Genomic DNA, 14078 nt, shown 5'->3' with positions numbered 1-14078 from the left:
TTGATGCATAGGTCAGTTTTAGACTTGACTATAGGATGCACATCAAAAAAATTACGTTTCAGTGATGTTCTATAAAGTTCCATTTTAATTTAGCCCTTTCTATGCCAGAGTAGCTAATTAATTTGGGTATTCTGGATAAAGTTTTGCGTAGTATTTGTGAATCTTTTTCCCAGAATGAAGAATATTGTTAAATTTTGAGCTGAGGACATTACATGCTTGGTCAATTGGCCATCTTGAGCATGACAGCCAGAGTTGGAGCATGATATATGCTCTAAGCCAATGTAGCAATGGACAATATTTCTGAACATGCTTTGTCTGCTACCCAATACTCATCTTACTTCTTTCTTACAAAGTGTATTTTATGGTGAATATTGTCTGACCATAGACAGAATGTAATAACGCGATAAGAAACCTAGACATACTACAGCAGGAATATGACAAGCCCAGAAAAATCACAACAATGAATATTTTTGCATTTTGTAATATTTCTTCAAAACTGTATATAAGCAAATTGGGTTTATCAAACTAAAATAGTGCACTAACACACCTGCATGCAAAGGTGGATGCTACTGCTATTCCAGATGTTAGTCTGAGTGTTGGTCAGCTATTTAAGGTTATCTGTCCTCAAGAAGTGTGATTTCAACAAGACACAACATCCAGCACAGGCGAAGAATTGAGTTTTGCTTTGTCACATTTCAAGTGTTTTTTGATACTTCTTCTAGCACTGCATATGTACTCTATGCTTCCTCAATCATGGGTCATCCAGTCCTCAATTGATGACACTCCGACTACAGGTTCCTTCTTCAACTGATGGCAATTAAGTGGTAAATCCTTCTTTTTAAAAAGGATCTAAACTGACTTATAAGTCTTATAGCTGGATCCAATCTTAAATATTCTTGTGCTGACTTATGCCTTGGACAAAGAGAGGGAGCAGATCGAGGATATGTTTCAATTAATCGGAGGGAGTTTGACATCTGAAACTTCAATAGAGGTAACCTTGAACAAGGAGCTCAAAAGTTGATATTAGATTTAGAGGGAGTTTTGAAACCTTATTGGTAATAACCTTGATAGGGAGGTCAAAAGGTTAGTGTTTCTTCGTGATACATTCTTCTCTATGTTTGAGGTGAAAACCATTTTTTTACACCCTCTAGGAGCAGCTATGGTGGATCTACCCTATGACATGCTTCGTGGTGGATATCATGTGAGTTACTACATGTATCTGTTGGAAAACATCATGAGAGGTGATGATCTTTTATTGATGTATTTGTGAGGTTGCTATTGTAAGGTGACGATCTTAACAATGGCTCAACCTGTTATCATGGTGGACTATGTTAAGTTATTGTTCCAGAATGTGCTGGAGATATGACATCGAACGTATCATGGTAGACTACATTAAGTTGCTATCCTAGAATGGGTTGGAGATCATGATACTACATTTGTTGTTCTTGAGTTTTTGATCTATTATCACGATAGACTGCATTAACTTGTTGTCCTGAAATTTGCCGGAGATCATGATAATTAATGTATCATGATAGATTACATTAAGTTAATGTCCCTTAGTGTGCTGGAGATCGTGGTACTTGTCATAATGGAGACTACTTTGTTGTCACTGAGATCAAGGTTGTTATCTGATAGGCTACAGATTTGTTCCAGAGTGTGCCGGAAATCAGATAGTTCATACCTTTCTAGGATATGCTATTCTCGTTGATAAGCATCTTGGTGTTGATGCTAGTGCTCATACCACAAGAATGTGAGATTGATAAGATTGCTCAGAATCAGATCACCATTGTGTGAGATGCTTGTGTCGTTTAAATCCTATCACGCTAAGAGGAAGTATTGACATATATGCATTCAAATCTGCACTTGGAAAACACATACCACAACGTTAGGCAGTGCCATTACACTTGCAGCGATCCTATAACCTCAACATTATATAGGGGCATGAGCGTAGATTCCAATTGAGAAAGGTTATACCTCTATATCCTACTGGTATTTACTTATGGCAATTTGGATGTGTGAGGAGTGTTAGTCCCTATATTTTATCCAATGGCATTTAAAATCTTACTCCTGTATAGTAAAATCAAAATGTCATTGTAAACAAGCTGCAGGAGGCAATACTGATCACTATGACCAACCAACATACTGGTTACATCTAGAACCTCAACAATATACTATAGGACTACTATAATCTGAGCTTCGCAAACCAAGTATCTCATGACAATAAGATCCTAACTTAAAAAGTTTCTGAACTTGTTATTTTGTATGTGGACATGCAAAGTCATGAAATGTCTATTTAATTTTTCTATCAGCACTCAGTCATGAAATTTGTTTAACCTGACTGATTCTGCAATAATGTAAGATTAACAGAACATGTTAGGTTGTTGAGCTGATAATTTTCTAAATGCACAAGCAAAGGAGTAGTAAACTTGTTGACAAATGGGTCTATTTACAATTACTATTATACTGGATCAAACTTTTTTTTACTGAAAGTTCCGTGTTTTGTAATTTCATGTTTACCTTGTTTTTTTTCATATTTATGCTCTGTTGAACATTCAGATATCTGTACCACATCATGGTACTGAGAAAATTGAACGAGGTGGATTGGATAAAATGACTCTTATAGAGGTATGAGTATTCATCATTCCTACAGAGGTTTGCTGCTTTTTCAAATTTTGTATTGTTACTTAAAAAGTGAAAATACTAATTTCTGATGTTTGTGTATTTGATGTGTCCTGATTTTGTTGTGGCTAACTAATCGTCTTCCATTTTCAGGTTGGCCCTCGATTTTGTTTGAATCCAATCAAAATTTTTAGTAATAGCTTTACTGGTCAGACGTTATATGAAAATCCTTTCTATGTCTCACCAAACCAGGTAATTTATCTTTTTCCAAACATTCAGTCATTTTATTATTGCAACTTGCCACACTTAGTTCATACTTTATATGCATTATGTATACATTTTACAAATTTTGACTGGTAAATTTTCCTTAAAGATAATCTGTAAGCTTAGATGCTATGATCAAGGAATATTCTGTCAAATTTGCAAATTTTTTTCTGGACCTTGGCTTTTTAGCCTTTTAGGTACACCACACCTTGAGTTGGATTTTGCAATCACCACCATGAAAGCCTGGAGGAGTTACCACTTAAGGTCATTCTGTTATGTTTATCTTAGCAAGATAATGGATATAATGACATAGCTTTCTTCATTTTGCTAATTTAATGGATATAATCACAAATTGTAAGGCCAAGAATCTTTTCTCAGTTTACATTGTATGCAAACCATAGCTCTCAATCTTGGACTCAGCAAGGCCGACTCAAGTCGTGAATGGGCTATGACTTGGCAAAATGAAAAAATCCATGAAATTTAGAGATTTTTAACGATTTAAAACTTGTTTCATGCACCCTTTATTGAGTAAAACTTAAAGACAGTATAAAATCATCAAATACAAGCTAATTTGTCATCACATACATAAACGAGGAAAATAAATGATAAGTCCATCATATATGTAAAAAGTAAATTGTAGCTAAGTCTGTCAGGAATATGGAATTGAAACCAAAGGGATTTGGATGAAATGAGTTAAAAACTTAAAACCTTTAGACAATCCTTGTTCTAGCTTCGGTTTGACTTAGAAAGCAAAAATAGGTTATGGGGGGTTAAGAGTGCTAAAGGCATGCCAAATCTTGGAAATTGCCCGAGTTGGGAATTTTTTGGAAAACCCCAAAATCTAGATTTTGCATCTCAACTCCTATGAAGCCGAAACCTATCTCAAACACCCTCAGTATTTATAAGTTTATACAAATATAACTTCAAGTTTAGGTATAAGTGCTACCATCCCCTGAGCCAAGTGTTGAATTGCAGAGTAAACTTGCAAGCATATGCTCGGACCTGGCTGAGTTATGCATTCTCAGACCTGGCGAGTTAGGCGAGTTATGGCAACTTGTCAAATTGGGCGAGTCGTGCCCCAAAATGTGCGGCGAGTTTGGGGACTTTGATGCAAACATTTGTCCAAGTATGAATGCTTGAATTATAGAAGAGACATACAAAGATGCATAACATTTGTAGCCCAAAATTACTCCCAACTCTGTTTACATAATATTATCTCTATTTCTCTAGCAAGTTGCCAGAGTACACTTACAAATCTACATGGAAAGATTCTAGAGCTACTTTTCCAATGTGCCTAGTTGGGATTTTCTTGAGATATTAATCTGATATTACCTTGAGAGTCCACTGGATCAGATTTTCTGATCACAGTTTTCTTTCTGTTGTTATATAATATATATTCTTTTTAAACTAAGTTGCTGGTTTGGAATCTGATGTGGGTTTGAGATTCGGGTTTGCATTTTGTCCATTTTTTTGGGGTGGGTTTGGATTCATTTTTGGTTTCTCGACACACACACACACACTGTGTGGGTGTGTGTACAAGCAAATAAATTCATACACAACTCCTTGAGCAATGGAGGCAAGAAGTTTATATTTTCATTCACAAATGCACAAATGACATAAAACAACCTTTTGGTCTTTTTAGTGGCCACTTTTAGGATTGGAGGGTTGTTGGCATAAAGATTGAATGAAAAAGTCAAGAAGTTTTCAGTCAAATTCACCCCAAATTTGTTCTAGGTTCCTCCATCCAAATCAATAGTCTTCCAAATTTGTCCAAGATTCTTCCGTGTTCTTCTGAGAGAATTTTTAGCAGATTTATCTGATCCTGGCAGGAGTTTGAGCGAATTTATGATTCTGGCACAAGTTTGAGTGAATTTACCTGATTTTGGCAGAATTTTGGGTGAATTCAAACTGAATCCAACTTTGCAGCAGACCAAATCTCAAATTCTGCCTTCTAGAAGTGAACATGGCAACTTAAGTTTTTAAACTTTTCAAGTAGATTTAACTTGAACATTTCCATAAGAATGTAGAATACATACATTTTAAAGAGTATATATAAGCTGGGTATTTTGTAGTTGCATTATTTTTATTGGAGCAAATTTCCTTGATAATTACTAATTATTAAGGAGTATATTACATAGTTTCCTTGGTAATACCCGCATTTAGCTGAGAAGCTAGCCAGTCAGCTTATTCATTTTTCCCCTCTTATATACACCCATTCACACTTGATTTTTTTGATTGCAATCTCCTTTGGCACATGCACTTGAAATTGTGGGGCACACACTGAAAGGTTTTGATTCTTGGATCATTTAGTTGTGATAGGTGCCCCATTTATGTCCTCTGTTAGTTCATGCTTCTTGCACTTTGGGAAGATTATAAAATTATTTCTTAACTTCGCAATATACTGCTGCATTGAGCACCATATCTGTTTGCTTCTTTTATTAATTCAGTATTTTATTTATTCTAGTCAAATGAAATGGTGCATCACAAATTGATGAGTGATTTTATTTCTTCCTGTTAAAATGGTTTAGTTCATCTTATTCATTCCTGATATGCTATACACACATCGTAGCGTTGCAATTTCTCCTTATCAGTATAATGCATTAGTAACTATAAATCTGAACTGTCCTGGAACAACATGTTATCTTTTTATCTTTCACTATCCATTCTAGCAATCTCTATTATTGTGCATCAAGCAAGTGGACAGACAAACATCAAATTTAACTTAGTTGCCGGTCTGTTGCAATATGGTCCACTGTGGGGTCTGGCATGCCTGGACCCAAAGATAATTTCGCCCTTAATTGGGCCACTCTCTTGAATTTAACGATTTTAAAATTACTTAATATACCTTTGTCGACTTAATTTGTATTCGAAAGCACATGCGCAGGTTAATGAATTTACATTGTTGAAGACTAAATCTAAATACTTTAAGTTATGATACCCTCCACATTTTTTGAGATTGGCAACATGTTCAGCTCTAAGTAGGGTAACAGTAGGATGGATTCTTGTTTCAAAAATATCAGAAGCTCGAACCTATTTTGAAAGGACCTTACATTTTTTTTCTACATCTATGGAGAAAATGCTTTAAAGTTGGATATCTTTTTCAGCTTGGTATACATAGTTGGTCATCTCTCTAGCCATATAAGCCACATATTGAATTGAGATAGAATTCCACATTTCACTCTAGTTTGTACAATTGTATTCTTTTTGATGTCTATACCAACATATTAGGGGAAGCTTCAGTAAATTGTTCAGTAAGGGGATTGGTGACTGCCAAATCAAACTAAGTGGATGTCCCGAGCAGAATTTATTCAACACTTTCTACATCTATTGGTTCCGTATAGAGCATGAAAGTTGACTATATTCATTATACAGCTAATTAAGCTACAAATCTCACTTAAGAGTTAAAATTGATTAAATATACAACTGGAGGGGTATCACAAGCTCTTAGTATTTGTATTTTGAACTTAATTACTGCTTCGAATATGTATACACTTTTTTTTTTTTTAATATGTTTTTATATGGACATACTCAACCCCCTCAAGGAAGTTTGATCAAGCCCATGAACATGAACCCAAACTGTCAACTTAGAAAATTAATTCAAACTAATTTATTGCAGTTGATTGCTTAAATATCGCTCCCTCTTTTTTCTTTCTTTTTCTTTTGACTTACTCTTAAGACACGAGTTTCATGTTTATATTAGTTCTACCAAAGATCACAACTTGCATTGGTAAGTAGCTGGGATAGGGTAAGTTCGGAAAGAGGCATGGCTGGGAAATCATTTTTGTGCCATACAAGTGTTAAATACAGACACTAGTGATAAAGACAAGTGAACTATACTTTCTTTTGGATAATCTTAACATGACTTGAAATTTGAGCTGGTGGAATTCAGGGCTGAAATGGAAGCCCACAGTTACCAGCAGGTCACAGCTATGGAACAGTATATGCTTTAGATTGGTTTCAGTTGTAGATTGGGTAACTTCATTCTGATGAACGTATTGTTTTTTCTTCAGATCCGTGCAGCAGAAAAACGTAAAAAGGCTGGCAAATATGCAACAAAAATTAAAGCAAAGCAGAGGAGGAAAGTACATGAACTTGAGAACAAGCTGGAACCTGATGAATTCGCGGATATGTGGAATGAGTGACTGACAAACATGATTGTGTCCTGAATTTCATTTGGGAAAAACAAGTATCATTACATTGACTTTATTTTTGTTGAGTTTTGACAAGGAACATGAATGATCAACCTGGGTGGTGTCCCTGAAACAAGTCTTTGTTTCAAATGAAATCCGTAGTTCCCTTTGTAAAGTTGTGTGGCTATTATGCAATGGAAGGCATATATGCCTTAGCAATCAAGGTATCTACATTTTGTATTTTCCCTGAAGGAAGTTTTAATTAATATTTCGTTGTTAACATTTGCATTTTTGTGTTCTTTTTCTGGCTTCTAATTTGGGTATATAGCTTTCAATGGATATGGTAAAATTAGTATTAATAAACATATATACATGGAATGCGGGGGTGAATTTTTAAACTTTTTCTCAGTTTAATGATTTTTTGCATATAACCATGGTCCCTTGAGTTTCTAGGACGGGGATGGATTTTTCGGGATGGCAATTGTTTTTGGCGATTCGGGGTGGGGGGCAAACAAGGATGGCTATATATGTATATATAGGAAAATTTTAAAATATACAAATATACACTGAAATTTGTAGGCATACATGTCATTCATATGAAACTAAGTACAAAGCATCTCATTTAAACATTATAGAACTTTAACATACAACATTTGAATGCCATCTAGGAAATAATAACCGATTTCGGTACTCATTGTCAATATGCATATCAATATGACAATATGTGAACACAAATATTTTAATGTAAGTTTATAGCAGTGAACAATATCATAAAAATCTGAAAATCTTAATATGCCCAAAGTCTAGAGGGCTGCCATAAAATATCAATGTATCATCATCATATTCAAGTTCAACATAGATGACAAAACATAGAAAAATGAAGTAGACTGCTGCTCCTATTTTACCTCTGCCACGATGGCATCAAAATCAGAGTCCTCACTATCATACTCCACAAGAAGCGTAGTTTCATCTAATGTAACCCCAACCAATCTTGGTGCTGGGTCATCCTCATCTATCTGGGCCACATCCTCAGATTCAACATCCCACCGCAAAGCTAGAGTTTGATGATCCGCAAGTCGAGGAGCATGATGCACTGTTACTAGCTTCTCTCCTCTTTTAGAGGTAAGTATGTTCCTCTTGTTGGAGTGGATAAATGAATATGTGGACCAATTCCTCTTTGCAGTTGAGGAACTAGCAACTTATGCAAGGAGGTGAGGGGCAAGTGTTTTTAACTTGGGTGTATCTCTCCCATGTCAGGTCTACCATCCAATTGGATCTTTTTGTGCCAAAACCACTCTATCCAACGTTGCTTGTGGCTTAACCAAGTTTGAGCCACAAAGGTTGGTAAAGTCAAGAAATTGTGCATGAAGAGTAGAGGTCTCTTGAGCTGAATACATCTTATCAATGACTCTTGTGAAGCCATCCAATACCTCAAGATCATCACATGGGAGACCCCTTCCACCCAACTGTACATACCATTTGGGATTTAGAGCAAAGACTGACATATGAAGCAGGATATTCATCATGTTCCACCTCTGCATCACAATAGGCTTAATATGCTCCTCATAAAACCCTAATGTAAGATCTTTTGTTGCAACAATTCTTTTCGTCTTTTCCAACACGCTGTCAATCATCTCATATATCTCTCCCAAACTAGGAGTGTCAGTATCAACATATCTAATGACATCTACAATGGGTGCTATGACAGAGAAAAAATATTTGCAAGATGCAAACAAAAATTAAAATTAAAATTAGAATTTAATTTTTTTAAACACTGTTACTATGAAAATTAGCAAGCAAAAGACTTAACATTAAATTTAAAAGTGAACAACTTACCTCATTGTGGACCACCAACTGTCATCAAGGATCTTTTGTTTCATCGCTTTTCCTTTAGAGGACTTAGAACTGGACTATCGTCCCCACTCTGGATTCACCACCATCAATTGAAAGAACTCATACACTTCAATCATTCTCTCCATCAAGATGAAATATGTGCAATATCTATAGAGACAATTATTTATTAAAATAAAGTTAAACATTAATGATTAAAAACATCGCATGCAAGTTTGTAACAATTATAAATAAAAATAAACTTAAATCAAACTAAAAGTAAACTATAACTAAAATCGACATACCTTGTCTCATTTGGTTTGAGAAACTTCGTAGAGGCCCTGAATACAAGTGTGTGGTGGGTGCATATAAACATTTGCACTTCTCTAGCTTCTAACACCGCCTGTTTCACCCATTCAATCTTCCATATGTCTTTCAATGCATTGTTCAAGACATGAATACAACAAGGGGTCCAAAAGATGTGCCTATAAGCACCCTCTGCATCCTTATTTCTTGAGCAATCTATGGCTTTCAAAAACTAAGAGTCAACAATGGATGTGACAATGATATTGATGAGTGGCCGATGCCTAACATTAGTCCACCCATCCATCACAATAGAGCTTTCAACATTTGTTTAAAATAAGTGGAACATGTTGCATGATATGGGATACCATTAACAACAAAGAATCTATCAATGGATGCCTCACACTTTTCCTTTGCCTGTACATTAAACATACTTTCCATCGAGCCCTTCTCACCACTACTCATCTTTCTCTTCCGTCTAAACTCAGTAGGGCTGCCACTAGTACCAATGGCGGATGACATACCTAGATGGTTGTGACAGAATAGATGATGTCACTATCAAATTTTGCCCCTCCATTTCAGCCTCTAAAGTGCAATCTTTGGCATTCTAATTTTTGTTCATCAATCAAGTTAGGAAGAGCTTTGACTTCATGGCATGCATCATCTAAAAAGTGTGACTTCACCCTTGTATAGCTGCCCCTAAAATCATCAAGATAAACATGACAATCCCAGACCCTAGTCTCTCTTGAATTCCTATTATCTGTTGGCCTAAGTGTGACATATTGGAGAAGATGTTTTTTCCTATTGAAAGGACCATTTGCAAATTTTTTCATGATGGTGGACGGGCATTTAAACAAATCAGATTTAGGATTAGCTATTTTTTAGTCCCACTACTAACAACATCACCCCCAACCACATTTTTGTCCTCATCACCACTACTAGTACTCCTATTGCTGCTCATTGTGCTTTGTTTTGAGATTTAAATATGCAATGGAAATATGAGTTGAAACAATGAATAAATAAATAAATTAGACATTAGAGTTGCAAATCTATTTAAAAAATGGAAAATGGAAGCATAAAGAGATCATTACTTGGTGCACAAAATGGAAGTTCAAAACCCCGCTCAAGCTCTTGGAAGCAAAAAAATCACCTTCTCTTCTTGCAAAATAAAAATCCCAGCCAGCTGCAACACACTCCAATTTAACTAGCAAAGCTAAAAAAATGACGGCAAAAAATATGATCTCTTTTAACCTTTTAGGTCATTTAGAGGGGTGGGGCCCACCTGTTTGTGTTCACTTTTTTTATTTTTTGCATGCGAAAAATTGGGGACGACAGGCTGTCATCGGTATAGTCACAGGACGTTTGGACGTCCTCTTTATGTATCGGGGACGACAAGCCATCCACCCTTTTTGCCTAGGCATTCTTGAGTATTGGAGACGTCTCCTACAATAATGGTAATTTCGGGGATGGTTGGGGGACGTTCCATTCCTATTCCCCCCGTCTCGAGGACGTCCTTGTCTTGGAAACTCAGGTTTTTTTTTTTTTTTTTTTTTTGCCTAGGATGCGTCCCTAGGGTATGTAGAAATATAAGCTTAGCATGTGCTGTTTACTTACCTAATACCCATACTTTAAGAAGAGAGCCAACATCTAGAGTGCACAATTGACCGTTAATTTTAGTTGACTTCATAGAAACCAGGAGATGTGTCTCGGAGTCAGAGAGTTGACGTGTAACCAAAGACTTTGGAAATGGGCAGACTTTATTTAGAAGTCTACCACTATACTCAAGTCTCTTGCCATATTTTATGGCGTCTCCCATGCATGTTAAAAACATTATAATTTTAAACCATTAATCGCTGCCGAAAGCCCAAACATTACTGTTCAAAGTTCTAGTTGACTAAATTCGTGAATCGAACCACATACAAACCAAGTTTGGGGGTTTGAATTTTATTTATATGGTTTTGAATTTCAATGTGTAATGATAACCTGATATATGATCATATCTGATATTGAAATCATATGAGTGTGAGCTTTGACTCCATATGACACAATATTAAATAACATTATTATTTATGTTGTTTTGATTCAATGGTTTTAATGTTTGAAAAATTAAGCCTTTCCATTGTTCTTGTTTTCAAAACTCTATGTTATGATATTTCTTGGAAACTATTAAATTCTTTTTACTAAAAGCTACCTTCTCCAAGTGCCCATCTCCTACTTTTGAAAATTAGCAAACTAGTACTGGTACCAGTCTTCTGAAAGTGAGTGATGAATTTTAAATTAATTAATAAATATGATTAAAGATGCATTCTAATTTCTCCAAAGAGTGTTCGACAAAGACGAGTTCCCACAAATTTGGTCTAGCAATATTCTTTCCCACTCAGCATTGGTTATCAGCATGAGAGTTCACGTCAACCAATTGGCTATATGTTTTGTTGTTTAGCAACCCTCAGTAAGAACATTTACAAATTCATTGCTGGATTGAATTTCAGTAGTATGCAACATGAGTGGTCTTTGACATATGTAGGATTGTCAGCTTAGATTTTGTTCCAATTTTACCATTATGATTTTCTACTAGTGAAATTTAATGGAAGAAATACCATTTGTATGGTCAATCCGTCTCATTAGTTGACAAGATTGGCATTATGGATTGGGCTCACCCACTCCATAAAGCTATTGACACTTGTAACATTGCAACCTCCACACCTTGTAAAACTCCATAACTATATATAGTACACAACTGATTTTGCAACAATCTATTCTGATCAGAATCCATCACAATTAATCGAGGGCTATTATCTTGGGAAGGCTTGGGAAGGAAGATTTCTGCTTGATGAATCATTGTCATTATAGCTGTTGGTTAAAAGGAACTCACCATTTGCAACAAGATAAGGAATACCAAAATATAAGAGATTTTCTTGAAGGGGATTGTCCAAAGATATTTGAGCTTGGGCCTGTTGGGTGCTCTCTTGATCATCCAAATCCAGTTGAATTTTTTTCATTATTTCATTGCTATTAAAAACTATGTTTGAATTGTGAAAAAAATGAATCAAAAGTGAGATTAGTAGAAATATTGATTTGTGGCAAATTATACAATGGTTTTGTCAAAAAGTTGATCCTCACTGGATTGTCAGTGAAGTTAACATAGTTAACAATTGTCGATTCATCCAAGTTGGAAAATGTATACTCAACATTATGAAAATCTGGAGAAGTGTTAGAAACTATATTTTCAATATTCTCAAGATTTTAACTTTTAGTAATCCATGACATATACTTTGAATGTGGATAGTTTGTAGATTGTCTTTTCCAAATTCATTGTAATCTACCCAACATGGGTAAGGTCAAATCAAACTAATAAGATGAAAAAATCAATGATTCTTGTGTATGAACAACACCGTATGACTATTGTACCTTGCGACACACCCTCATACCACCCTGTATGACAAGTACTTATGTTGTTTCAAATGCCCTTTGCTCTTCACACTCATACGTTAGTCTCATGCATGACACTAGTCTTTTTGTACTTAACCTTGATATGGATCTACTTGGCCCTCACTTGTATGTCGAACTACTTTACAACAATACCATGACAGGCATCAATTATTGAACCCAAGGTATGACTTTGTGAACAATCAACAAAAGACATCTATTATTATTATTGTTTGAGTTTGATTTTTAGGTGGTGATGAATTTGTTAACTAGGTGAGAGCTTGGAGATGTTAATTGGCATTAGCTGAGGTTATTAGATAGATTTTCTTACATAACATCCCTAGGAAGTGGAATGATATTGCAGATTGTTTGACCAAAAGGGTCATTGGAATATAATGGATAAGGGGGGCAATTTCCCAATAATATGATTCATATGTTTGATCAATTAGTGGATAAGGATAGAATTCCTTAGTGCTCTCTTTGGGCACCTTGCTTGCAATCTCTTTTGTGTTTGAATAAGTCTTTACCCCTCATTTAGTTAAAAAAATATATATTTTGCATGAAATATTTTATCGCTAACTATAGTTGTACATAGTATCTAATATAATAACCATATTACTGATGTTGGGACAAAATTGCATCACGAGTGGTAATGATTGTAGATCATCAGGGAGAAATAAACTGCATAAATGAATGGCTACCAAGACTTGTATTAGATTATATCCCTATGCACAAATTTGTATTCACAAGAAGACTTAACAAATTTGAAAAATGAAGCATGTTTGAAATATTTGGAGTAATATTTCCAACGGTATAGTAGGGTGGCTCTTGATCACCAAAATTGCAATTACAAGCTAGGGAGGGTCTTGCACCTCCATAAGCCAAATAAATGAGATAAATAGGTCCAAAACTTAGAAATGATGCAATGTATAAAGACGTGCCTTCTTTTAAATAGGTTGCAACTCTTCCAACTTGATGATTGTGTACAATTTTTTCTAATGAGTACCTATTAAAAAATGGTTTACATAGAAAGAAAAAAATAGTAGGTAGCATTCATTTGTGTATACACAGGTTTAAAAAAAAATATTATAATTTTTTTTTCCATTTGTTCAATATTCTTCAATCTTTTTACTTATGGAACACATTTTCGCTTATTGAGTACATAATTACAAGATGTACTTGAGCTATAGCAAGAGTATAGAAATCAACAATCAAGGGAATTCATCATATTTTAAAATTGATAATATATGAATTTAACAAGTCAATATTAAGTAATATTGTTTCTTATAAATGTGATTTGGTGTTGAACAAGCTATGGGTATAGGGATTCACTCTCTCGACAAAACCTTGGACAATGTCTTTTAACCTTTTTTTAAACTAAATTTCTTAGTGTATGTCTAGTGTGGGCTAATCTCCGCTTGCACTTTTGGGAAAACTCTTGCTATGAGGCCATTGACAATGTTATTGGTCATTTTATAAAAGGTGGAGGAGGCTACAACTGCAAAC

The 14078-nt window shown here is 35.1% G+C and overlaps 1 protein-coding gene across 2 annotated transcripts in view; it reads left to right on the top strand.

The window, feature by feature from the left end:
* LOC149564013 (ribosome biogenesis protein BRX1 homolog 1-like) overlaps positions 1-7301 on the top strand; it is a 43009-nt gene extending 35708 nt beyond the window's left edge. Inside the window, exons 6-8 of one of the 2 annotated variants that reach the window (XM_089827112.1) lie at positions 2557-2625; positions 2773-2871; positions 6894-7301. In XM_089827112.1, the coding sequence (XP_089683238.1) occupies positions 2557-2625; positions 2773-2871; positions 6894-7025 (300 nt within the window). In that variant the 3' untranslated portion in view covers positions 7026-7301. The remainder of the gene's footprint in view (positions 1-2556; positions 2626-2772; positions 2872-6893) is intronic. The other variant, XM_089827113.1, reaches the window with a different exon arrangement.
* Positions 7302-14078: the final 6777 nt, after the last annotated feature.

This window comes from Cupressus sempervirens, chromosome 4, assembly GCF_028749045.1.
Source record: "Cupressus sempervirens isolate cs-2001-9-10 chromosome 4, ASM2874904v1, whole genome shotgun sequence".
Taxonomy (NCBI): domain Eukaryota; kingdom Viridiplantae; phylum Streptophyta; class Pinopsida; order Cupressales; family Cupressaceae; genus Cupressus; species Cupressus sempervirens.
This window is presented reverse-complemented; position numbering and strand designations above follow the sequence as displayed.